Here is a 27,465-nt window from a genome sequence, read left to right on the forward strand (position 1 = left end):
AGAAAGAAGCCCTCTCTGGAGTCCCAGGGAAGCGCTGAAGTTTACTTTAGTAATTTCTAGGCCCACTTCAGCAGTGCTTACTCACTGGGGTTGTCTTTTCTCCTGGGGATAACTTCAGTGACTGTAATGAGATGAAGCCTTTGAAGGGAATGAGGTTTCGCAGGGTCAGCAAGTACTGATTTGAATTTCTCCTGCTGATGCAGATTGTCCTCTGCATCCAGGGATCCTTTCCTGGTGTTGCAGAGCGGGGTGAGCTGTTTGTCCCATCGCTTCGTTACCTCCTCAAAAGAGGTAGTTTTCCCTCACGGCACGGACACTGAAATCACCCTTTTAAATAGAGCTTGATCCAGACTGCTAGTTACATTGCAGTGATGGCTTCACCTGTGCTGTACCAATGCAGTCTATGGCTTGGTGGGGTTTTTATTTTTTTTTTAAATTTAATTGAAAGCTTTTTTCCTGAGTCGTTGTGTATAATTTCCCACAACACTGGGGCTTTTGTTTGTTTCACTCTTTGCATTTACCTTTTGTGCATCTTACACAGGGTGTTCTGAATGTGCTGAAGTGGCAGCAGCCTCCGGCCGCACTGGCGGTTTGACACCAGCACTGACGGTGTTACCCATGGGTGGTGATGGTTTGACACACGTAGTGATGGTGTCACCTGTCGATGGTTATGGTTTGACACGAGTAGTGACGGTGTCACCTGTGGATGGTGTTGGGTGTCTGGAGGAGGAGTTTGACTCCCCTGTGGCACGAGCTTAAAACCTCAGATGTTCCCGAGAGCCTCCCTCCATCTGTGTTGGTCATCCTGGACATTACCAAGTGGAGCGCAGCTGACACAGGATCTCTCTTTGAGAGAAAAAGAGAATATTTTGATGTTCTGGATGAAGTTCTAGGGAAAAAAGAATAAATGTGTGTCAGTTCAGGTCTCAGCGTTAAAACAGTATAGTCTTGGCTTCTGACAAAGTTCTGCACGCCTAAATTCATGAAAACAAAACAAAAAGGCCTTTCAGTACCCAGACCAAGATGTTCTGACGTTTGAGGGTGATGCATTCCCATGAGCGCTGTTGAGGCGGGACGGTGTTTCCGGGGTGGGAAGGACCAATCTCTGCCCAGCCAGGTGATGGAGCCTGCGGGCCGAGGTCCTCCACTGCTGGGATGAATCCCTTTGGCTCTGTAGGATAGTGGGAGCACCCCATGCTCTTGCAGGCCTCGGCGCACCTCCCTGTGACACCCTGAGCTGCGAGTGCGTGGAACGCCTGGGGCTGCCCGCATCCCTGTGCTCTGGGGTGCCGCTGCCAGCAGATGAGCTCTTGGGGTCCCTGTGGACATGGGGCACGGCTGGGCGGGTGGCAGCAGCTGGCAGGTAGCCGTCCCCGGGGGCAGACATCCCCGCACCCCCATGCCTGAGGAGTGTGGAGGGACAGGCTGGTTCTGCCCCGGCCGTCGGTGATGCTCGCCCGTGGGTGGTTTTACGCTGTCACAGCTCCATGCAGGAGCACTCCCCGCCGGCACAGCTGCCCTCTCCAAGCGAGCGGGTTACCGGCTGTCTTGTGAGCACGTCAAGCGTGTTTGTCACTTTCCTCCTAATGTGGTCCCCGGGGCCCCTATTTTCAAGAGAGCTCTCCTCCAGCTCTGGGATGAAGCCCTGCCGGTTTGCCACTGGCTTCGGCAGAGCGGGGATTTTCCTGGAGCTGTGTTAATGAAAAGCCCAGACTTCCACCGCTCTGTACAGCCCTGCTGTAGCTCCAGCTGTTCTCATCAGGAGCTGTCGAGTGTGAGATGCTTTTCAACGAATAACCTCTTCATACATGTTTAGCTGAAATCCAGTTTAGGGGTAGATGTCTTGTCAGATTGTCCTGATGGTGCCAGTAGTGGGGCTGGCTAGGATTCTTTTGCGGGAATGCGTTTTCCAAAGAAAAAGCAGCTTTGTGGAAAAGCAGGACTTGTCAAAGTTGATGGATGCTTGTTATAAATGCTAATATAAAATAAAATGGAAAGGTCATGAGCAAGATGAATCATTCTGATTTTATCGAGAAATTGGTAGCATCCAGAGAGGAGGAAATGCTGTGGTGCTGTTAGAGTGCATGTGTGTACGTATGTGTCTGTATAGAACTCCTATGTACATAGCTCTAATGTATGTGTTACCTACAGATACATACAAAGTTTTGTCTTAGGATGGATACATTATATTATTCAAAGAATTTCACAATTAGCTTTCCACATGATGATGACAGTGATCTTTGAGACGACTGAAGAACAAAACCAAGAAGAGAAAAAAATGGTTGTTTGGGTTTTTGTTGGTGTACCCAGTTATTTTTGTGATGTTCTATTCAAACAACGTGCTTGAGCAAGGTGTTTTTGCGAGAGGTGGGTCGCGCGCTTCGTGTTGCCATGTGTGCGTTGGATTTCCCCCTTTTTTCCCCTGTGTGTAGATCCGCGTCACTCAGGTCTGTCAGAATTCTTCCGCACTGTTAAAATAAATGCTTCGGTTTCAAGCAGGTGGGGGGAGCTGTGGGGGGGCTGTGGTGGCTCAGCACGCATTTCCCCTGGGAGAGCGAGATTTGGCCAATTGCAGAGGGTGCATGGAGAGACACGGGGCTGTTCCCACGGGAAAGGTCCAATGCCGAAGCATTAAGTCAATGACTTGGTGCCTCTGTGGCAGCAGGAACTCCCGGAATATGACATATTTCTGTGTCAGGCTTGGAAATGATGATGGGTCTCCCATTACCCTGTGTTCACTCTGCATGAGCAGGGGTGCGGGTCGGCCGGGGTCTCCGTCCCACCTCCCTGGTCTGCTCTTCTTCCTGGGGGAACGGGAACCTGGATTCTCCTGGCAAGTTAGTTGAATTCTCCCTGGCTGCACAAAGCGCGGTGCCGGTACCGGGATTGTCACGTAGGACTGAAATCTGCTTCTGTTGCAGCCGGTGCACGATTTGATTCAAGCTTACTGGGATTTTTAAGTCAGAATTATTTTCTTGGCTGAAGTGACCCACTCCTGAAATCCTGAATGATAGTGGAAAAACCACTTTTTCTGTTGGCCCTTTGGGAAGAGCCAGAGTTGATATTTTGAGCTGTAATTGCTGTTGTTGCCAATGGGGAAGTTCCTGGTAAGCAGACAGCGCAAAATCAGTGAGATGCAGAAAATGGGGGTGTCCTGAGGCTGGAGGTTTTCTCCCGGTTAGGTTTTGTCTGCCGTGGCCTTTGTGTGTACCCCTTGCACCGAGGCTTATTTATTGCTGGAGGTGTTTGCACAGTATTGACTGAATCCTGTCCGATTTGGCCTCTCCTAGCGTTTGCAGAACAGTCCCGTGATTTACAAATCTATGCTGTTACTCAACAAGCGTTGGGTGGAAATGTGACACAGGCTGTGGGATTCTTCGCGCCAGACTCGGTGGCTGCATTGTGCACTGTGTGTGGGTTCTAGCTAATTGCATGAATGGCTGATCACCCTGAGTGTGCAGAAGTGTCTGACTCATACCCGCAGGATGCCTGTGTCGTCTGGATGTGCCTAAGCCAAGAAGAGCGCCTTCACGGATTTGCCCGGAGGCACGGGCAGCCGGTGTGTGCCCAGCGGCCGTCTGCGCTCCCGGGCATCCTGCAGCCCAGGCAAGAGTGGCAGCAGCTGTTGTCCGCGATCAGCAGGAGCTTTGAGCAGATGGCAGGGCTTCCAGATGTGCTGCACAGATAGCCAAATACCTCTTTTTGTTCTTTTTTTTTTTTTGCTTGAGCAGACTTTGCAAATGGAAAAAGAAGACCTACTTGGGAAAATCCAGAGATATACGTCCCTACCTGCCCCAATAATAACACGGATATGTGTCTGATAGATGAAGTATTCCACTGATGATTTTCTGAACTTCTACAAAAAGATAAATTTTGACTTGTTTCCCCATGTTGTATTCAGCTCGGCTTTTTTTCTGTCTGTATCTCTGGACAGTTGCCCCAGGTGGTCTGAGGTTTGATTCCCTGTGCTCCTGTCATGACAGGAGCAAGCACAGCACTTGTGCCGACGCACCCCACCAAGAACTCTGGAGCAACTTTGCAAAAGCTTTTCCTTGGAGTCAGTTTCAGAGCTGTGGCCTTTGCTTTCTCTGTTTTCTTCATGAACCTCAGCTGTGGAGACGGGTGTGTACATGGAGGTGCCAGCACAGCTGCTTCCTCGTTTTTGTATGCTCTCGCTTCTGGGACAGGGACCATACACGTAGATGCCCATGACTTCAGTGATGGGTAGAGCAGTTGAACTGCCTGGAGTTCTGAAAGCACTGACATCTTTTCTTCTGGCGGGTGCCCAGAAAACTTGAGCGTGGAGTTTCTCCATGTTTCATCTCCTCCGAGAGTCTGCTGAGAGGTAGTTGTGGTTAAGGTGTACTTACATTAATTACTTTAAGGTTATGGCTCTAGCACAAGACTGATTTTCTTTTGCTGCTGCAGTTCCACGTTACAGGTGGAGGTTAGAACCCAAGGACCTTTAGCTGAGGTGCCTCCCCAGACCCCGTGGTGGAGGGAAATCCAGTTAAAATCTCCTTCTGGCTGGGCACTGATCTGGCTGATTTGGAGCATGGCAAGAGAGATGTCTACAGCGGAGGTCAGGGTATTGGAAATCTTTTAAAAAATTCAGGTCCTGTGGATGTGGTACTGATTTCTTGATGGTCTGATGTAAGGGCTCAAGGTGTGTGCCTGAACGCAGGCAGCTGGCGCGATATCTAGCCTGTTAACTGGAAACCCCTCAGCGATGCCCACTGGTTTGGGGTTGGACCCCAGTAGTGTGGGGATGGGCACGTTCCTGCTCCCTCTGCTCAGCTGGCAGCGAAGGGAAGCCCCCAAACCAGCAGGTGCATCATCTCCCCGGCTCAGAGACTGTGCTCGCTAGCTCCTGTAGTTGGAGAGAGCTCAGGAGCCTCCCGCCGTGTCAACGGGTCTCCTCTGCATTTCCTCCCATCCGCCTGTAATAGATTTTACACCTGAGCGGTTATTTTTGGTGGTACAATTCCTACCTGTCCCAAATGGGACATTTTGTCTCTTGTTACAACTCACAGAGCTAGACGGGGCTGCTGGTTTCATGCTGTGCGGCATCGACACATGATGCCTTGTAAACATTACTGTCAGCAGTGGCAATTCCATCTCTATTGTCCCAATAAGATTTCATGCTTGACAGTGCCTGACTTTTTTTTCTGTAAGTCGACTAATAAGAAATAGTCATGTAGCGGGTGTTTCCTTCTCTGATTCCTCGGTTTTCCAGTTGTTTCCCCAAGAGCTGGCACACCACCATTCTCGCTCAGGTTTCCTTCCAGGTGGGAGGATGCAGGAGGTGGCATTTCTGGAAGAGTGAGGTTTTGGGACACAGCAGAGCCTGTCTTCTGCCTAGCCCCAGTTGGAGGGACCGAGAACGGTCCCCATCCGTTGTGGCATTGGCTGGCAATGGGGAGAGTAGGCAAGACCTGGCACAGGGGGTCCAGGGTGGGAGGAACATAATTACAGATGTGCCCAAATCCAAGGAAGTGTTTTTTGGAACTGTTTAGGTGTGTGGCTTTGAGTTTTGAATTTGAGTAACTCTTCAGTTTACCCATTTTCCCTCTCTTACACCCACATGGTCCTTGTTGCAGAGGCATTCGGTGACTGATGGTTCGACCACCCCAGCACCTTAGTGTGTCAGTTTACTTTAAAGAGGGAGGTCAAAGCATGGGGTTGCTGAGAAATCTGTCCATGGTTCCCTGGGAAGTTAGTGTCTGGTGAGTGAAATCAGCGTAAACCTCTGGGACCTCTTGGTCTTGCTCCCGTTTGTCAGGTTGCCCTTCCAGAGCCTCCTCTCAGCCAAGGAAAGTTCCTGAGTACGCTCCCTCCCAGGATGCCACGGATGAAAATGGAGCTGTTGAGTTGGTGACTTGGCTCCTGAATATGAAATTGGCACCACTTATCATAGAATCATAGAATAGTTTGGGTTGGAAGGGGCCTTTGAAGGCCATCTAGTCCAACACCCTGCCACAAGCAGGGACATCTTAAATTAGATCAGGTTGCTCAGAGCCCAATCCACCTGACCTGCAATGTTTCTAGGGATGGGGCATCCACCACCTCTCTGGGCACCCTGGGCCAGGGTTTCACCACCCTCATTGTAAAAAAAATCTTCCTCATATCCTGTCTAAGTCTACACATTATGATTGGAAAATTTGTTTGGCAGTGGAGTGTCCATGCATGGTTCCCCTGGTCGCTGCTGGGGTGGGAGCCTGTGGCCCATGGTGGCCACCAAGGACAAGTTCTCTCCATGCATCCCGGGATGCTCATGTCCTCCCTCCTGCCCTCAGGCCCTCTCCTGCAGAGCAGCGCTTCCCCCATCAAAGTGTGGGCTGTGGATGCTGTGGGAGGAGCTGGTGTGGTGGCACTGGTGGGTGGGTGCAGCTGGGCAGACCCGCAGGGGAGTCAGCAGGGGTGGGGGACTGCCCTCCCCACATCGCTGCCATGCAGAGTGGGTCCCTCAGACAGCAGTGGAAGTGGTGGTCACCAGCCAAACCGATTTCACTCCGCTGAATCTCCCAGCACTGTCCTCGCTTCAGGAGAGACACAAATCTTCCTGTGCAAGCAGTGAGCTTCAGCATCGCCTTGCACACCAGCCGTGGCACCATGCCTGCTGTGCACCCCTTCATCACCTTGGAGACGAAAACGACCCCAAATCGTTAATCTCTGTTCTGTCCTGTGGCTCTTCCAGCTGGGAGGCTTTCCTCACCTCTGATATTTAAAAAAAAGTAATGGTGCTGCTTGAATTTGCTTCCTGCCGCCCATGCTGAGTTTGTAAGCTGGTCACATCTAACCAGTTACCACAAAATTGATTCTGGAGCCTTCTGTTTAGAAACCTGCGAGGTACATCCCAGGCAATCACGCTATCTCCATCGGGTGCTGAATGAACCAGTCAATAATCACCATTGCAAAGGGTGCAGAGGTCTTTCTTATTACCCTTGATATTTTTTTATGAGCATCCCTACATAGGGAATAGCTGCAGGGATGGGAAGACGGGATATAGATGGTCACTATGCATGTGTATATGTATGGTATATATGTGTACAGATGTGTATAGATAGATCTAGATACGTATACGTAGACTGGTACGTTCCTCATAGCATGTTCTCTTGCTTTCTGAATGTGTCATTCAAATACACAGGCCCAGATTTTTAAACCAGCCTTAGCTAAACCTGTACAGTTTCTGTCCACAACTGGTGCTGTGGAAGAGCCAAGGCTTGAAGTCAGGTTTGTGGAGATCCAGTTCATGGCCACCCTCACGAGCACGGGGCCGTGCCGGCTCATCCCGGTGTGTCCCAGGAAGCCCGTCCTGCCTTCGGAGGAGACACCGTTGAGGCAGCCATGGTGGGATCACTCGTGCCTGCTCACAGGCAGGGTGTCCTCACCGACAAAAGAGGTGCGGTGTCCTGACAGGCAAAGCTATGTCTGTTTTCAGGTCGACAGGGTCTGTTCTCTTCGGTGGGTATCGTGCTTAGCTGGAGGAATGTGCGTGTGTGGGGATGCGTTTGCTCTCACGTTGTACCTCTTTGCCCCATCCTCCACACCCACTCATGGACCAAGTGTGCGTGCACAGTGCAGGGGGTGATGGAGATACCTGAGTGAGGGCTCCCTCTGCATCCAGAGGGGTTGTAACTGATTTTCTTGGGCTGTTTTGATGGGCTTTTGCTCTCCCCTGCTTTTCTCAGGGTGATCCCACACACTCTGTGGGAAGGCGGCGTGGGCAGCGTGAGGCAGGGGGGTCGGTGCTGTGCCGTGCCCGTGGGCTGGGTGCACTCTGCATCTGAGGGACCTCACCTTGTCATGGCTGATGAGTGCTGCCCTGCTCGTTCTGATCACAGTTCTGCTCTGCTTTACCTTCCCGGTCACCCTCCAGATCCCACCACTGCTGTTGACCTCTGGCTGCTGGGGATACTCGTTTTTATCACTGATGCTCATTTGCCAGCCCTCCAACCTCGATGGTGTGGCTTGCTCCCATTGCGTTTCCCGCTCGCTATGGGCACAGGCAGAGGAGTAGTGAGACTTTGTGATGGGGTGTTGGTTTGCTTGTGAAGTGGGGTAGGTGTTCAGGGGTCTTGTGGCAGTGGTCATCACTGGTTCTGGAAGGCGGAAGCAGCGAGGGGAAGGTGTCTCACACGTTGCTTTGGTACATAAGCACCAGCAGGTGCCATGCCTTGCTTGGACCTTTCTCCGGGTGAGAGGAGACCCGGCGCTGCTGGGGCAGGGAAGGGGAGGTGGGCAGCCCCCATCGTGGTCGTGCAGTGGAGAGAGCTCCCGCTCCCTGTGCCTGCTCGCTGTCTGTCAGAGCCCGCTCATGCAGCTCTGTCACGGGAACCGCTCATAACCTCCAGCAGCTCTGGACACCCCGTCACCTCCTGAAATATGGCTGCTCAGGAGCAGCACCAGCCTAATGAGGGTCTCTGCCCACGGGGCGAGCGGAGATGCTCTCAGCGTCACGGGCGAGGAGGTGGCCATGGCGGGAGGGAATGGGGTGGGTTGGCACACTGTGCGGGAACCGAAACCTGTCTGCCTGGTGGGTACCGGCGGCTATTAAAAACAAATCATAAATGGCAATACCAGGTACAATTGCACTGAGATGGCAGAGGTCCTGAGGAGTCCTGATGGGCTGCCGATAGTCGGTTGAAACAAATTGCCCGGCGCTGTGATACCTCAGCTCCCAATAACAGAGGGCAAATGGCCTTCTAGGGGGAGATATAGATTTTCCTTTGAGATATGGAAAGGGAAATAAATTAAATTATGTTCGAACATAAGGTCCTCTCTGTCTCTCTCTCTCTTTAAGAAAAAGAAAGGGAGAGAGAAGGAGGAAGGGAAATGGGGGGAAGAGAAAGAAAGAGAAAATAAGCTTCAGCAGGCATTTGCAATTTAATTGATATTTGGCGGCAGGAAGCCAATCAGTATAAGTAAATTGACGTTATAAGATAAAAGTAATCGCCTAATGGAATGCCTTCCCCCACGGCTGCGGCAGGCCAAATAAATACGGCGTCGCGTGTCGAAGCAGCGTGGTGGCCGTTCCCGGGCACAGCCTGCTCTGCCATGCCGGCGGGGCTCGGCACGGGCTGCGGATCATTTTTATGGCATCTGTCTCCGCTCCCTGAGAGCAGGCAATGAGGGGTTGCGCATTGATTGCCGCTCCAGCCAACGGCGACTGAGGGAGAGACTGTAATTAATGGCTTTATTTGCTGGAGCACCGCTGAGAACAATCGAGTGTGTTATGGTAACAACCGGTGCCCACGTTTTGGCAGCGCAGGGAGGCGTGGGAGCCTGGTGGGCACCTTCCTGAGGGCCTGGTGGCCAACAGGAGCCGGCAGTGAGCGGGGGGCTCGTCCAGCATGGGCGGGCAGCCGGGGGACGGTGGCAGGTGCAGGGTGTCGGCAGCGTGCTCCTGGTTCATCCCAGTGGCGGTGGTGGAGCAGATCCTGGGTTGTTGGTCCGTCTGTGGCAATGGGCAGAGCTGCTGCGGTGTCTTCGGGGAGAGGGAAATCAGCAGCGGGTGCTGGTGAGCTGGTGGGGACCCCTCATTGCCTACTAGGTGGAGGTAACGGCATCGCTGCTGGACCCCCCCTGCTTTGCACCCACCCGCTGTGCAGTGGTAGTGGAGTGAGCTTCACACTTTACAAGTTTTCTCTCTTTTTTTTTTTTTTTCTAAAAAAAGTCTCTCTGAGGTGTCACCTGGAGGCAGAATGGTGCAAACCAGTCTTTTTTGTGAGTGACGCCTGGTTTCGTGGTGTGGGTGGCAGTGTTGGTGGGGGTGTAGGAAGATGGTCACGGCTCTGCAGAGCGCGCCTAGTGAAGAACCTGTGGCTATGTGTAAATGTTGATGTACATATGTGTGTACGTATGTAAGAAAGAAAAATTTTAGGCAGGACACATCCTGAATGTGCTTCCTTTCTACCTGAAGGTAATAACGTCAAGAGGAGAGTTGGGGAAGTAAAACCGTGAAAAATTATAACGAACCCCTCCTAGAGAACCTGTAAATCTTTGTAAAGGAAAAGTGCTTAACTATTTGTTGTTCATCGCAAAGTTCAAAGTAGAAGATATTTTCAGTTTTCAATTAACTGAAACTAGTTTATCTTAAAAAGCCTTCCAACTCCCCCTAAAAATTTTTAATTTTTCTTTTGCAAAGGATTTTAGACAAAAGCTACAATGAATAATAATCATGCCTCACACAAAGTTGTAGAAAGTAATTTTAAGAGTTTGCTTACACCTAAAACACTGATTGTTTTATATACCTGTTCTGTTGCCCTGGTTGTGCGGAGTGGCAGTTCAGCCTCTGGGATTGGTGCCTTTGTGCTAGAAGCGAGAGGAATGCCTCGGGAAGCATCCTGCGCCCCGTGCGATATGCCGCACCGCCAGCGCGGGCCGCAGTGCACTCAGCTGCAGGAAAGGTGGAGAGCCGGAGGAGAGACCCATCCACGCTGGGGGATGCTCCTGAAATGGCGGGCGAGGAGGGGCTGGCCCCCGGGCTTGGTCCGTCGCAAGGAGCGGAGGTTTATTTACTTTTTAATACTTCTACGTGTATTTACACAGATAAGTATAAGTACATCGGTAGATGATAGGACAAGAGGAAATGGCCTCAAGTTGTGCCAGGGGAGATTTAGGGTGGATATTAGGAAACATTTCTTGCCCAAAAGGGTTGTCAAGCACCGGAACAGGCTGTCCAGGGCAGTGGTGGAGTCACCATCCCTGGAGGTACTTAAAAGTTGTGTAGATGTGGTGCTGAGGGACGTGGGTTAGTGGTGCGATTGGCGGTGTTTGGTTGATGGTTGAACTCGATGATCTTAAAGGTCTTTTCCAACCTCAATGATTCTGTGATTCTGTGATTCTGTAGAAGCTGATTACTTTACATTTAAATGGTTTTGAACTGGAAAGCTAAAATAACTTCCATTTGAAAGTCTCAGGGTGGGGTCTCTTGACATGGTCAGGATTTTCCCTAGTAGGGCTTTGTGTCACCCAGTTCTTCAGAAGCGATCCCTGCTTGCAAACAAGATTCAGTTTCAGTCAATCAACATTTTCCTATAGAAGAAAAAGTCTCAAAAATTTCCCTGTCCCTGCAGGGTCTCAGTGCAGTGTGAGTGTTGTCCCCTGCCCTCGGCTGCTGGGGCACCCCGCAAACCTGCAGAGGCGAGACTGGTGTCTGCCACGCTGCGCGTTCACTCTCAGACCACCGTGACCGGTTCTTAGAAAGTATTGGTTTGCCAACAGCTGGCTGTTGGGGAGAGGGGACATTCACATCCATCAGTCTTCAAAAATTATTTGCCCAGCTCTAGCCATATATATATATATATAAATTTCCTCCCCGGAGGAGTTGTCCCATTAGCTGGGAGGGGAACAAGTGAGCTGAGGCAGACCGGCGCAGAGTCGAGCGGGACGGCTGTCTCAGCTGGTGGGGCAGTTACCGGCATGTTTGTCTCCAGTGAGGCTGCAGGAACAGTCTCACCTGCTTGAGGCATTGTTGGCGGAATTCCCGCAGTGCAGCCCAAAAAGTGACCCGCTCAGCCTCCCTCTGCATGAAAGCGGGTTTTGAAATAATTGAAATACACGCAGTGAGATTGTCCCGTACTTGCTTAATAAGGGCATCCATGTGATAAGCACAGTGTCAAGGGAGTTGTACTGTGGATCGCTGGGTTTACTGCAGGATAAATAATTAATGTTTAGATGACACTAATTAATTACAGTAATTAGCAAAGACCTACACTGTTTTTCCTTAGAAGTAAAATCTTGGCCGATTAATTTTGTTCTGTGTCCAGTGCATCAGAACCTTTACGGCAGAACTAAGATACAGACATATGCAGGGAGATGTTATTTTCTTTGTGTCACCCAACTGCCTTTTTGTCCTCCTCTGTTCTGCAGTTTTAAAAAAGCCAAGAGTGCGGAAGTGTGAATACGTTTAGAAAGCTAAAACAGTGTTAATAAAAACAAACACGACATTCACCTGGTCTGGTGGGAGGTGTCACTGCCCATGGCAGGGGGGTTGGAACTTGATGAACTTCAAGGTCCCTTCCAACCTAAACCATTCTGGGATTCTGGTGGAGGGTGCTGGGGCCAGGGGACACCGAAGGCTTCCCTGCGCAGGGTGAGTTGCCACTGGGAGGACCTCCTGGTGGTGCTGTCCCCCCGGGCACTGATGGGCAATCTCGTGAGCTGTGGGAGCTGCCGGACCACGCCGCGGGCAGCATGGTGCGTCCTGGGCGCTGTGGCAGTGGGTGACCGTGGGGGAACTGCTCACAGGTGCAGATTGGGCATCATCTCACCACCCACGCATGGCACTCCCGTGTCTGGGTAACGGCAGCAGCTGACTTCAGTGGGATGCAGAAACCAGCTCCTTCAGGAGCTGGTCTGATGGACCTTCTCCATCGCCCACCTCTCTGCTCGCAGGAGGACAGAGCGTGGGGAAGCACCGTGCTCTGCTGGTGTTGCTGAGCAGAGTTGATGGATGCTGCGCAGCGGCAGTACCGGCAGTATGCCCAGCAGCACCCGCGCCCTGGCCTCGGTGCCAGGTGCGGTTTAAGTGTGAAAAGGTACGTGGGACCCCGGGCGTGGGGACACCCGTGGCTTGTGGCCGGTGCGGGAGAGCGCACCTACGCTCAGGCAGACAGCAAGTGCGGCCCGAGGGAGATGGATGCACAGGAGCAGCTTACGGGCGTAAGAAGTTAAGGGAAATTTTTGAGGCATAAAAATCAGCGTTACACAGCTATGGAGGATCTTTACAAGTTAATTTTGCCCGAATAATGCACGTGGATAAAATACAGAAACATACTGTTAAATTTGCACTTTGTATGACTTCTAAAAATCTATAGGTGCATATTGCGTTATATTTTATAATGGTGTTATTCCTGTGTTTTGCATGATGTGTGTAAGCCATTCTGCTGAATTCTGTCACAACGTTTCTTTGCTTCATTGTGTGTGAGCGTGCACATTAGCAGGCTTGGGAGCACAGTTCTTTATTTTGTACAAGGAGACTTTATTTCATTTATGCACAAGAAAAGTCCTCAGGTGTTAACAGTTTTTTTGTGAGTGCCCTTTTTGGCCAGGTGGATGGAGAGCGTGGACTGACACCTTCCACTTGTTGGACGGTGCACAGCATCTGTCCGCCACTCGCAGCCACACCGCGGGTGGAGTGAGCTGTGTCCTCTGCAGTCCTTCCCCCTCTCTCCTGTGCGTGTAGTGAACACAGCCTTGTCACAGACTGGTGATGCTGTTTGGGTGTTTTGCTAGGAATTTGCGTTTTAGGAGGAGCAGCATAGATGTTTTGGGAACCTCCGTGTTTCTGAGGAGCTTTGCCACGGTCTGTGGCCGTGCGGAGGAGGAAGGCTTCTCTCTCCTCCCCGGGGAGAGCTTTCTGGGGGTCTGCCGGCCATCCGCCTGCTGGGATGCAGCGCTGCTCTCGGTGTCTCCAAGTTCGGCTCATCGGGTGGGTGGGATGTGGGTGAGCTCTTCACCACTTTCGTTTCCTCCAGGTGAATTTCCCAGGTAGTGCTTTGCTGAAGCATTCAAGATGGAACTTTTGCTTTGTTGTTTTAAGCTTGCATGGAAAGATCAGTTTTTATATATGGTGGTTGAGTAGCCTGCATTTTTGTCATCAAATGTCGGTTCATGGGGAGGGCAGAAGCTCGGTGGTCTTGATCACGTCCCTGCAGGCTGTAGCTGTTGCATGGCATGCAGTACCAGCTGATCTCTGCATGCGGACCTCCCACTGGCTCCCGTGCATCTGTTACCTGCCCCGGTGTCCGCTGCGGTCCGCTGTGCCAGGAGAAGAACTGCCCCAGAGTTGTTGTACTCCATGTCCGCTCCCCTTTGCACAGACCCTGTCGGGCTGTGTTGGCATGTCCCACCACCGCTTTCCCTTCAGCTGTCAGATTTCGGTCTCCCAGAGTTTTTCAAGCTGTAAATCCTCTCCCAGGCGGTCACAACCAGAGGCCAATTTGGCATTTTCCAAAGACACGCAGAGCACAATTTCATCTTCCACCTGCTCTAGTCCATGTCGCCCAAGCATACCTAGAAATTATTTTTTGAAAGAAATGATGAAAGGATGTGTTGTAGCATGGTATGGCAGTAAGTATAAACTATGTTAAAATAGCTTCAAGGATCTTACAACAGCCATTTGAAAATGCACTTTGTGCTGAGAGTACATGAAATAAAGTGCACGTCTCCACAGCCGAATGCAGCTTACAAAGATGGATTAGGAAAAGAATCAGTTTCTTGCAATCATTTGTTAATAAACTTGTCATGACTTATATGTGCAGTTACTGCTGTTATATCTCTCCTTAAATATTACAGAAGTCATAGAAAGGTAAGCCCATTCCTATGTTATGCTGCGGCTGGACGAGGGGTCCTGAGTTCCCCACCGAGGGGGAGGGAGGTCTCACTGACATAATTTTTGCTGCTTTTTAAACATAAAGCCTCACTAGGAGAGCAATCACAAAACCTGCTGAGCCTGCTGCACTCCCTCCAGCTGCCGTCCTGCGCTGCGCTGCGCTGCGCGCTGCCCCGTGATGGGGCTGGTGGCCGTGGACATGACCGTCACTCCACGGGGTCATGTGTGGGGGCTGAGGGCTTGCAACCTGCGCCGCTCATCAGATTGCTGCTGTCTCTTGTGTGCCGAGGCCCGCACTGGGGTGGTCACCTCTGTGCGAAGAGCTTTGCCGCTGCCCCAGGCCGTGGCAGGGGATGGTCTCGAGAGCTGCCGGGCGCCCCTCCGCATCCCTCACTGGGGTCGCTGGGCAAGGCCAGGGCCGACCAAGGGTGCTGTGAGGGGGCTGGAAGCCCTCCAGCCCACAGAGTCCGAGCAGAGTCTGTCCTGCTGACGGAGTCCCTGCGGGCGCGCAAGCCGTCTGGCTCAGTGCAGTGTTTGCACAGGGGTTTTTTGGGTGCGTGGGCTGTCCGCTGCACCAGCGTGAGGGCTGCCCAGCTGCGAGGTCCCACCGTGCCACCACTGACCACTCCAGTGGGACGTGTGGGACAGGGGTGGCCACAGCAGCACTTCCCTAGCACAAACGAGGAGATTTGCAATAAAACTTCCGTGTGGCTGCTGCGGGATTAAAATCTCTGTGGGAGGAGATGAGCTGTAATCCCACAGGAAATCCCTTCTGTCAAAGAAAGCTCCCATTTTTGGTGATGCCCCTAACCAGCTTGGTGGTGTGGCGTCGCAGCCGTGGCGGCACATGCTGGGCACACGGCATCACCGCAGGGCGGCACCTTGTGGGCATGCAGGCACGGCTCTGCCTCGTACATCTTGTGGCGATGCCGTGTGGCTCCGGCCTGTACATCAGGGCAGACTTCCGGCTGTCCGAGGGAGCAGAGACAGACGTCCTTGCGGCGGAGGGGAGCTCCATTGCTTCCCAGCGGAAGACCAGTGGTGGCTGGTTGATGATAAAAGCGCTAATCACTGTGCTGTAAGTGTCTCGGGAAGGGCAGCACTGACAGGCCAGTGGTGCCGCTCAGATACTGCCATCGTACTTCTCCCCGTGGCCGGAGCCGGTGCCAACGCGGCACTGGGTGCGCAGGCACCGGTGCTGCCGCCTGACTGATGGGTGCTGCCGGGGCAGCACGGTGAGTTTTTGCCGAAGGGGGCCAGGAAGGTGCAGACTGGTTTGCAGGACCGTACATGGGGTGAAGGCACCATGTCCAGAGCTGGGACCCCCTGTGATGCCGGCTGGGGTGAGGGCGGATGGCACCAGGGCGGCAGCAGGGCCCGAGCAGCCACTGGCTCCGGAGACTGTGCGGGACTGAGGCGGGTGGGAGATGTCTGAAGACCCCCCACCACCGTCCAGCACTCGCTGTGGGAGTGGAGAACCCCCTGTGGATGTGCCAGGCAGTGTCTGGCCAGGGCCAATCCCTGGGCAGTGGCACGGGTACCGACAGCAGCCGCAGCAACCAGTGTGCCGCTGGTGCGGGACGCGATGGCTGGAGCGCAGACGTGCCGCAAACCCAGTGTTCTCCCTGCTCGTCCAAGGGGGACGGTGTGGGGTGGCTGTGGCAGGGTCTGACCGGAGGGCTTGGGCCGCTTGGGCTCCGTGTGTCCTCACACCCATCCCGACTGCAAAATTGGTGAAATACCCCTAAAAACACAATGCAAAGGTGGGAGTGATCAGCACCCCCCTCCTGAGCTTTTCCAGGGCCAGAGGCAGGACAATGCGCCGCCATCGGCCGACGCTGGTCTGTGTGTCTCCAGGAGGAGCAGAGCTGGTCCAAGTGTATCTAACAGGTCAAGCCTTGAAATGAAGAAGCAATAAGCCACTGAAATGGTACTATCACCGAAACATGATTGATCAATTGAATTCTATCAGAGACAGTGGGCAGTGAGATTAACTCAGGCCTGATGGGTTCAATGAGTTAAAGCATGATGTTCATTTCAGCTTCATTTCACCAGTCTTTGCTTGTGAAATTGGTCAATCAATAGAGGTTGAAGATCATATATATATATATTGGTGACCATCTTATAGGGAATATAATCTAGCGTAGTCAGCTCCTGACTCCGGCTGCCTTCAGTGGGTAATGGAGACAGAGCAGAGACTCTATCAGTGCCATCGAAATGGCCTGATATCTTCTCCAAATGAAAAGTATTTTTGGATCTCTGATGATTTATCTTTTTTTTCCCCTTTCTCACTTTGATCTATGGCAAAACCCATACCCATCTTCGTGAAATATAGTGATTTCTCTTGAAAATATTTGCGCGATGATCAACTATATACGCTTCAAAATATAAAGCTTCTTTTTAGTGATACTGTCCTTTGAAAAAAAAAATAATGGTGCTTAGAAAACTCAAATAGTGTAAATGCAAGGATCTCTCACTGTGTACATGGTTCTGAAAGTAATGCCTCACTGGGAAGAGCGTGAAGCTGCTGACTGTCAAATACACACAGTCCCGAGAAGAAGGTGGCATGAAAATTCAGTTTATGTTTTAAACAAAGCCTTCCAAATGGTAATTAAACAAAGTCTTTATCTTCTCCGGTCTAATTTACAGGCATGCTACAAGGAAACAAATCACCTTTTTGCCTCCTGGTAATATTTCATTTGCTTCATAATGCTTTAAATGTGGTGAATAACGTCCTTCCTAATTAGCCTGCATTTCCCTATAAGGTGGAGTAATTAGGTATGATACCAGGTAATGAAGTTGGACAGTACAAATTAGAGACAGAAACCATGTCCTTTATGAATATGGGCTGTTCTAGCTAGTAAATACTAGCTATTTACTTCCTTGATTAACCCTGTAAAACCACGTGGTTTAAAAAAAAAACGAAACCAACCTGAAAACCGGAAACCAGAAGATTCTCTTTTTTTCTTCAGCAAAGCACCGCATCAGACAGATGTACCACGGAGGTGTGCACTTCACGGTACATCATTATTATTAATTACACGGGAAATACTATTCCAGTAGGATTTGCGGATGGCGCCTGTTTCTCAGCCTCTGTCACCCGGCAGAGGTCCCTCACTGGAGCCCCGGGCAGGGTCTGTCCTGTGACATTCCACAGCGCCGCTTCGCAACGCAGTAATTGAATTGTGCTGCTGTCCCTCTCCGAATAAAAAGAGACAAGGTGGTTTTGATCCTTTTCTTTATTTCAGTGGGTTTTATTGGTACATTTATATTCTGCCTTTTTTTTTATTAATGCTAAGCTTTAGGGCTTTTAAACATGCTCCGGTGCTTTGTGAAGATAGGGTTAAGGGTCGTGTGCTCTCCTTATTTTGGCCCATAGTCTCAGAAACGTATAAGCAAAACAGTATTTTAAATCAAATGAGTAAGTGGTAAGTATCGCTAAAATCTGTTTTAGGCTAATTTAGCAATTTCAAATATTCTGCTGCTGTTTCAGAAAACACGTCATGGACAACGTCCTGGTTTCATCTGGGATACAGTTAATTTTCTTTCTAGTAGCTGCTGTGTTTTGGATTGAGTATGAGAATAATGTTGATAGCACACGTTGTTTTAGTCATTGCTAAGTAAAATTGACATTAGCTGAAGACTTTTTCAGGTTCCCGTAGAAGCTGAGAGGGAGCACAGGCAGAAGGAGTTGGCCAAAGGAGTATTCAGTGACATAGAGTCATGCTCAGTATATAAATGGGGGTTGGCCGGGGGGCAGAGATCATAGAATCATAGAAACATAGAATCGCTGAGGTTGGAAGGGACCTTTAAGATAATCAAGTCCAACCATTACCCCACCCTGACAAAACCACTTCTAAACCATGTCCCCAAGTACCACCTCTACCCTTTTTTAAACACCTCCAGGGATGGTGAATCCACCCCCTCCCTGGACAGCCTATTCCAATGTTTAAGAACCCTTTCAGTGAAAAAATTTTTCCTAATATCTAATCTAAACCTTGCCTGACATAACTTGAACCCATTTCCTCTTGTCCTAAATCCACGGTTGCTGCTTGGGATGGGCTGAAGAACCCATCGTCAGGTGGTGAGAGTGACTTGTGTTGTATCACTTTATTTTGTATATATTTTTTTTTTTCCTCTTCTGTGACTGTTCTTTTAAACTGTTTCTATCTCAAGCCATGATTCCCCCCATCCCTTTTCTCCCTCTTCTCCCTGCCCTGCCAGGGAGGGGGGTCTGGATGGAGAGAGTGGCTGCGTGGCCCTAGTTGCTGGCTGGGGTTAAACCATGACAGACAAGTATCTCACTGTAAAAGCATGTTAAAAAAAATTAAATCACAATTTATCAAATTCTTTAAACTGACCTTCCCATTTACTTAGGTCCCCAGAAAATGACTTGTTCTTAGTTAATGAAGCCACAGTCTTTGTGGATGATAGCCGCACCGTTTAGGCAGCCTTTGGTCAGCAAGGCGGTGTGTGGTGTCTCTTCTCAGAGGTGGGTCTGTTCTGTGCCTGACGCTTCCCAGACTGTTCAGACTCGGGTCAGCCCTAGGAGGTCTTTGCAGGTGCATAATATTAAGGTTATGTTAGCCTTCAGCTCTGTGTGACCTGCTGGAGATAAGGGATGGAACACTCGTCTGAGAAGAATGTTCTCCTCTGTGTTAAGGGGAGTGTTGTATCTGTGCTCTTCATTAGCATTTCTGGAAAGAAGCCATTGGGCTGGGAACTAATTGTTTTGCAGAGTAGGTAGGTACACACATAGTGCTACTGTCAACAAAACATAACCCTCCTAGGTGGATGCATTGATTATATGAAAAATGTTTTTACCACTCCCTGGAGCCTATTTATAACCCAAAGTGTTTCAAACCTGCCAACAGTATTTTAATTATCGAAGATATTCGAGTGTATTCAAACAACGCATAATGCTAATGGTAATTATCTCACATTCATATAATGTCTAACAGCCAAACGCATCCCAAAGACCTACACGAACTTTCAGGTGTCATGTGCAGCGTGTAAAAAGTCCTTTACTTGTCCAGCGAAATGGGGTGCTTACCTGCAATTAGCCCTAGTTTGGGAAGCATTGTGCAAAAGAATGAGCTGTCCCTTCGTTCATGGGGTGCTGAGAGGGAGCGACAATGAGGGTGAGCGAGGTTTGAGCAGTTCCCGGTCTCCTCTCAGGAAGGTGCTGGGTCCTCTGGGCAGTGACAGCCACCCTGGTGGTCACAGCCCTGTCCCGTCTCTGCCGGGTCCCTCCCCGGCAGCAAACCCCGTGTGTGATGCTCCTTCATCTGGGCACAGCCCGGCTGCCATGGGGCGCGTGCCTCAGAGGCTGCGATGGAGGTGGCCGTGCTGGCACAGCGGTACATGGCAGTGTCTCTGTCCCTGACCATCCCCAGCCGCCTCTCTGGAGGTGGTGCCCCTGGATCGGGGCCGGAGCTGCCCCAGCTGCTGCGCCGTCGGCTGGCTCCTCTTCTCCAGCGTATTCACCCCAAAAACATCCAGAGCTGCCCTCCGTAATGTGAGTGCTGCTGGGGAAACGCGGGTCGGCTGCTTGGTATTTAGATAGATATTGTACACCTGATCTCTGGGTGTATAAACAATGCGCAAACCGTACTGGCGTCGCCAAGAACATTTTCCAGGTCATACCACGTCTTGGATCATTTCACTCCCTTTCATCACCCCCTTCAGACCGAAACTGCATAAAGCTTTAACTTTGATGCCAAATTGTGAATAACATTAGTTTAACCTGAAATTTAAAGCCAGCGTTTCCGTGCTCCAGAGACAGGGTCTCCCCGGCCTTTTGCTACCATGCAGCTAGCAACCAGAATTTTAATTTTATAAGCCATGGTTGACTAAACCCAGCACTAGGTCTATTAGATATTATTTGATTTAGAATAGTAAAAAAAAAAAAGAAAAAAAAAAGATTTAAAGATACACTGCTCTCTTATATCCCTTTGTGTTTTTTCACAGCTCTGTACACAGGCTTAGACTTTCCACTCAGAGTACAGGTTCAGGGTTTTTTTCCTGTGTGGAGTAAGCAGATCTTTGCACTTTACCAAAGCCAACGTTGTCTACTCTTGATTTAAGTGGCATGACTTTGTCTAAACAGGTAAATATAAAGCTAAAAATGCCTAACCTGCCAAACTAAAATTTAGAAGGAAGTGTCCAGCAGTAACTGCTGACACCAAATAACCTGTTCAGTGTACACGGTTTGTTACAGAGTGACTTAGGTTGAAAAAGTATTTCAGTGGGTCGGTCCTCCAGTTTGGGAGATCTGTTTTAAAGCAGCCCGGTTTTGTGGACACACTGCATTTTCTGCAAAATCCAGGTGCGCTGAAGGATGATGTCAAATCAATAGTCCTCTGTGAACAGTCTTGTCCACCGGGCATCGCCCGTGTTACTGATGGCCAGCAGATGCCTGGGGACAAAACCGATGTCTGCAGCAGCAGCAGGGTGTCTTTGCGCAGACCGCCTCTGATCCTTGCCGTCAAAAAACTTGATGCAGAATCCACCAGAGGTAGTCTGAGGGATGATACACTTCTGCGGACTATTTGGATAGTAAGCCACTGCAACACTTATGAAAATCTTCTTGCTAAGGATGCATTTGAATTCTGCTCCTCAAAACTGTCTTGGCAGTGAGAGTCTATTTTTAAAACGTTTCCTCCCTCTGTCTGGTGCGGTGTTGCCATCTGGAGAAGAAATCTGATATTTACTGTTGTTCTTGGAGTTCCACCTCCTGGAGTCCTGGGAATACTGCAGACCTCAGCTTTCAGTGCGTAAAAGATATATTTTGAGCACTGACAGGTGAAGGAAAAGTAGAAAAACCACTGTGAATCTGCAAAAAGCAAATTGAAACAAGCATGTTTTTTGAACTGCCAATCTAAACATTTCTCAAACTTGTCTCGTGGCTTTTCAGCCATGGGCAGTCACTTATGACTTCTGCTAAAAAGCTCCGCCAAAGGGGAGAGAGAGGAAATCGTGCCTTGGAGCCTGGGCTTTCATCGTGCCAATAAGCTGCAGAAATGCCAAGTGAAAGTGCAGTGCCGGGAGGGTGTGTGGCGTTGGGCTCTGCTGAGGTGCTGCAGCCCCAGGGACGTCCCGTCGCAGTATGGCATGGGCAATGCCGGTGCCTTGGAGGTTGCCTGGCCAACTGCTGCCAGCGGGAGGTTGTGCTGGATGGAGTCCCTGCTGCCTGACACCAGCACGGCGTAGCTCAGAGCTCGGCACGGGATGGAGCTGGGCGAGACCTGCAGGTCCTGCGGGATGAGGGTGAAGCATATGGACAGTGACTGGGCAAAGGGGATCTGGTGGTGCTGACCTGGGTGGACTGTGACTGTAGCATCAAGTGGTGTACTTATCCTGTCGTGTCCTCCTGCATCCAGACCATGAACCAGACAGGTTCTCAGCTGGTGGTGTAAAAGTGATGCGAGCAAAGACGTGGCCATTATCCTTTGTCCTACTTTTAAATTAAGTGTGAAACCATGGATGGTAAATTGTGTTGAGGGTTGGCTGTGGTGGAAGACTGGTCACATAATCTTCTGGCAATATGCATCTTGCTTACAACCTCCTCTCAGAGAGTCCTCGTGGTGTCACCAAACTGGTACCTGCATTTATTTAGGGAATAAAATGAGACACCCCTCTGTAGGTCTCATCATTGTGATGCCTACTTATCCTGTGTCTTCTTTCTCTTCTTTGAAAGGTATTCAGGAATCTCCAGTACCAAATGGCCATTCTCTCCCAGGCAGAGATTTTCTTCGGAAACAGATGCGAGGAGACCTTTTCACTCAGCAGCAGCTAGAAGTGTTGGATCGAGTCTTCGAGAGGCAACATTATTCTGACATTTTCACAGCAACTGAGCCCATCAAACCAGAGCAGGTACTATTGCAAACATTCAGTGTTTTCCAGATGTGCTTTCTGCTGGCAGAGGTCTGCTTGGTGGACATCACCAAACACTTCTCAGAGTCTCAGTAGGAAAACATGTAGGAAAGGTGTCATATCAAGCCCTTCAGCCAAGTGCACATTAGCCATAAAAGACCTGAGGATTAAAAAATGAAAGAAAACACTTGTTGTGTAAACATTAGCAAGTGTTTGGGTATGAAATTACACCTGATCTGGGCCAGTTACATCAAATGAGTCCTTAAAGAGCATCACAGCTTCTGATGCTTTTGTTAGATCAAAAGCAGGCTACGCTGGTAACAAGGAGAAGACTTGAAAAACTCAGTGCCTAATTTTGGTTCATGGTTAGCATGATTGTGCACACAAATTAGATTTTTGTATCCAGAAATGGCTTATTAGACATGTAATTGGCCGTTTGCTGAGACAAACACCCAATTAGTATGTGAAGGTAAATTAGTTGCACCTACAGATTAGCAGTGTGTTTGAGAAGGACTTGGCACTAAGTTTTTGACAAAGTTCCATTTTTGCAGGCACAACACAGAAGCACATGCAAAAACTGATGAGCTCTGTCTCTCTTTGTGTTTTCTTCGTCTTGGGTGGCAGCCTTTAATTTAGCTGCTGAGAGGGAGGTGGAAATGATATATCGCTGTCAGCACCAATAGTAGCTTGCTACTTAATGATGTATTTGGCCATTAATCTTCAGTGTTCTTAATATTAGACCTGCTTTTTGGTGAGGTGGATGAACTCTCAAACTGCAGACAAACACTGATTTCCCTTGGAAGATTCTATACATTTGAGGGCCACTGGAGATTATCACATGGCAGACAACTACCACCGTGGCTCTAGTTAGGGAATATGTATTGGTATAAATTTTTTGAAAAATTACTTACTTAGGCCGAAAGTCATACGGTAGAGTAGAAATTCCTCACGCCTTTAAGCTCACCTCTGTCATTTGTTATTTCATTCATACAGCCATTTGTTTTTCACCAGTGTCTGCGGGTTTTGTGCTTTCCCTCGTTTGTATTCACTGAGAAACTCTGCAGATCTGAACTCAAGCTGGAAAAAGACGGGGAAGGTGCTGAGGTCAATTTGTTTTTTTTAAAAAAACTCATTAGGAAAGCCAAAGAAGCGATGTCTCTGGAAGGTGAAGTGGCCTTCACGTACCACTAGATGGTGGTTATCCCATCTGAACACGGGTGATACTGGAGAGGACAGGCACTGCGGCCACTCCTGCAGCCAGACTCCCCAGTGTTGGTCACTTAGGAGTTGTGTGGTGTTATCTGTCCCTCTTTAACTTTTACATGCCAAAAAAAGTCGTTACAAAGAGAGCAGTGATGGAAGAGAATTGTTTCTTCGTTTCTGTGTTCTGAAGTCTCTGAGTCCTGTCAGTGTAGCTCAAGGGAGAGAGTCCAGCGGTGAACGTTTATCCAGAGATAAACTTTTGCTGGTTTAATAGGAAGAATGGGAGAGCTGAATGAGGATGTTGCTGAAGTATTATCCTGATTGTCAAATATGGGATATTTGGCTGTTGGTGGAGCAAAGATCTTCCTGCGTCCACGTAAGCAGCTGTGACTAGAATGGCTGTGCCGCCAGAGAGGTGGGATTGAAGATCTGCCCCTGTTAATCTGGTTAACGGGGTATTCTCTGCGTTCCCTAGGAAGTCAGACAGATGCTGAGACACGTGATACTATGATGTACAAAAGGTGCTCTGCAGAACTGCCTTGCCTAGGTGTTTTCAAGTTTAATCACAGGTGGAGTGTGTAGTTTCTTGCTTTCATATGGGTTGGAGCATTGTTGCTTGCTTTTGGAAGGCTGTGCCATGGTTAAGGGCTTGCGGCTGTTTGGGGTTGGCTTCTGCTTTTAGTGGCATGTAAAGCGTAATTTTCAACATGAATGCATGAGATGTGTATGATCAGCTCTGGTTCACAAGGATGCAGTGTGACCTGCACCCCTTACCCAAGCAGCCGCATTCTACCTCTTTGGCGAGTCAAGCAAAGCTGTCGTGATACTTGACCAAAGCGGAAAAGCTGTCTGGATCAATTAGTAAGGCGAAAGAAATCAATGAGAGAGAAAATTCTGAGAGCATTAATGATGTGATTTGGAAATCCAGAGTTGTCTCTGCAATAGGTCGTTGTAGTAAACCAGCACCTGTCTCTGGCGTCTGGCTGTCGGGAGCGTGCGGAGCTTAGAGGCTGTGTGTTAGGAGCTCAGTCAGCGGTGGGTGTACGGAGTCCTGACCTATTTCTGTAGAGGAAAATAAGGAAAAGATGCTTCTCCCCATAGGGACAAGACATGGAGAGAAGTCTACTACTTCTACAGTCTAGCTACTGACCCAGTGCTTATCTATTTTATTAGAAACTTGGTCCAGTAGCAGCCAGCTGAACATCACTAACTGTACGTGGGCACAGAAATTTGTCCCTGTGCTGTTCACTTGAGGAAGGCTCCAGCTATTTTACTGGAAGAATTATCATTCTCTAGACAAGGAAGTTCCTTTTCCTCCCTGTTTTGAAGCTCCTCTCCCAAGTCTTCCTCCTTCCTTGTGCACTGGGAACAGTCCCCTGGCCACAGTGAGCTGCGGCACAGCAAAGCGTTTGCAGCCACGGCATGCTCGGTCCCTGGCTGAAGGCTGGTTTGTGCTGCCCAAAGTCCTCCTGACGCATTTTCTGGACAAAATTTGGATTTGCCTGTTGGAAGGTGTACATTGCCCCTCACATAGGTAGTGTTGTAGATGGGCTGTGTGGGAGCGCTTGCTCACTGCTGCCACAATGCTTCCAGTCTGTTTCCTTTACTTTTACATCTTTAATGTTTCCCTCATTTCACCTGTATAAAACAGAGACTTGTGAGTTATTTCTCACCTCAAAATATGTTGTGCTCTTGACAAGCATCATCTGAGTTTTCACATCTGCTGTGAACTGTGCTTTCCATGGAGGGACCCACAGGGAATGAATACTTGTCTTTGGGGAAGGGCTCAGGCAACCCTGAGAGAGAAGGCAACCGCTGGACAACGACAGGAAAATAAAACAACAGACAGTCCTTTGTTTAGAAACGGTGCCTGTGGCAGGTGCTGGGTGAGGCAGGGGTCCCACCGTGGGCTCCTGTAATTAAAGGCTGTGTCCAACTGTGAGTGTGTGCATTGGGGGACAGAGTTAAGGCATCTCCTATTTTTTGCCTCATTTTGCCACCTGGAGCCCAGTGGTGTGGCCGTGCATGTGGCACGTGTGTGCTGCAGCACAGGTATGTGACACCAATGGATGCGGAGAGTAAGAGGTGCTCAATGGCAGGTGATGTCCCTCAGCTGGGAGTCCCGTGGCTGAGGGGTGGCTGTGCGCGTCCTCTTGTGTCTACGTGTCATGAGGAGTCACCACAGCAAATTCCACTCTCTGGAAGTGCCCTGTCCCGCCTGTCCCGGACGGAAATCTGCCACAAACATGAATCCATGTATAAAATGAATGCTTTTCCCTCATGTTTCTGCCCTTTTGTGCTCATTTTTTTGCAAACAGCCTATGATCAATTTGCACTGGCTGCAAATGTTTGTGGAAAACTGATTTCACGTATTTCTGGGCATGGATTTTGAAGTGCACGTGACAGTGTGTTTGCAGCACCGCCGTTGCGCTGCCATTCTGCTCATGGCTGTGGCCACCAGCACCGTGCAGCTCCTTCATTGGCCAGGACAAAGTCCATGGCTTGAATGTCGCGCCATCCTCGGGTCCCAGCGAAGGAAAGCCTCCATGGCATCGGCTTCCTGGGCTGCAGTGCCTCCTGTTCTCCTCCCCGCACCGCTCGACATGGGTGAGGACGGGCCTCGCTGCTCCCTGGGGTCGGCTCTCTGGTGCAGTTGCACTCCGCGGGGGAGGTTGGTCACGGTGCTTGTCCCCCTCTGAGCAACGCCGTGCTGATGCAAGGAGCGGCTTTTCCCTGCCTGCCCTGGAGTTGTGCTGTACAGCTACATCTGTGGCGGACCATGGTACTCCCACCTGGCACCTGTCATGGAAAAACCTCACCGTTCATGGTCGCTGCACCGCCAATTCGGGTTTTATCCAGAACTGGGGCTTATCCCATGTCCTTCCTGTGCACAGAGCTGCTACATCGGCTGGTGTAATCTGCCAGTGCTTCGTCCAGTAGGAGCCTCCGGCCGGAGGAGCTGGAGGTGCTGCCTGTTCTCAGCGTGGCCATGAGGCCAATCATCCCCTGGTGGCGTCCCATGATTCCAGCCAGAGGGATGGAGGAGCTCTCCCTGGGAGAGCCGTCCCGGGCTGGCCGAGCCCCTGGTGTCACTTGTGTGAACTGTCGACTCAAACGTGTTCTCCAGTTAAAGCAGGAGATGTTCCTGGAGACCAACCGAGACCTGGGAGACAGCCGCCAGCTGGGGCAGGGGGGGGCGGGACGGCGCAGGGGGATGCCCGGGGCTCACAGACTGGTGTGGTTTTGGTGGCTGAGACAGAAGGAGGAACATCTCTGCCAGGGAAGACGGCGGGATAAAGGATGTACAGCAGGGTGGGCTCACCAGGAGAGGCAGTGTGTTAATTTCCTCAGAATAAAGAAGAGAATTATCTATGCTGGTTTTCTGTCCACAACAGAAATGGATTCTCTTGTATTTTCAGCTTCACACATGGGTCCAATCGAATACTCATTGAAGCCAAGAGGAATATTTCTATTGACTTCAATAGACTTCAGATCAGGGCCATAATGAGGCATAACATGATGTGACCAGATTCAACACTATGTAGGTCACCGACTTTGAAGAGAACTGCATGCTCCTAATAGCAGATAATTCCCAGGCCCTTGCTGATTCTTTCCCATTGCTTTTAGCAAGGACTAAAGTGAATATCTGTTCTCATATTCATTTCTGGATAAAATGTAGATATTCTGGGTTTAGGTAGAAACCAGGCAAACGTACTAATAATATATGTATTCATGACATGCAGTGCAGATGAGACTGGATCTGGAGATAAGCACAGGCAGATGAAATTTGGATAAATAATGAACCTGAAAAAATTAATAATAAATTGAAAAAAGTTGGAAAAATTATCATAGAATCCTAGAACAGTTTGGGTTGGAAGGCACCTTTAAAGGTCATCTAGTCCAACATCCCCTGCAATGAGGGGATTTTTGCAGAAAGGTGAAACCCGATTGCCCTCTGTTTCAGAGAGAGTTGCGATGGAGAAGTTCTCTGAACTGACCGAAGAGGGGTGTAAGTCCTTTTGAAAATCTTCAGGTTTTACTTTTATCTG

At 49.9% G+C, this 27,465-nt stretch overlaps 1 protein-coding gene across 3 annotated transcripts in view; it reads left to right on the forward strand.

Moving 5' to 3' along the window:
- The window catches only part of PAX5 (paired box 5), a 135,270-nt gene that overhangs the window by 24,692 nt on the left and 83,113 nt on the right, over nt 1–27,465 (forward strand). For all 3 annotated transcript variants that reach the window (XM_082497407.1, XM_082497408.1, XM_082497409.1), the window contains one exon: nt 22,038–22,213. In XM_082497407.1, coding sequence (XP_082353533.1) covers nt 22,038–22,213 — 176 coding nt within the window. The remainder of the gene's footprint in view (nt 1–22,037; nt 22,214–27,465) is intronic.

Source organism: Vanellus vanellus (genome assembly GCF_965231255.1).
Source record: "Vanellus vanellus genome assembly, chromosome: Z".
Classification (NCBI taxonomy): Eukaryota; Metazoa; Chordata; class Aves; order Charadriiformes; family Charadriidae; genus Vanellus; species Vanellus vanellus.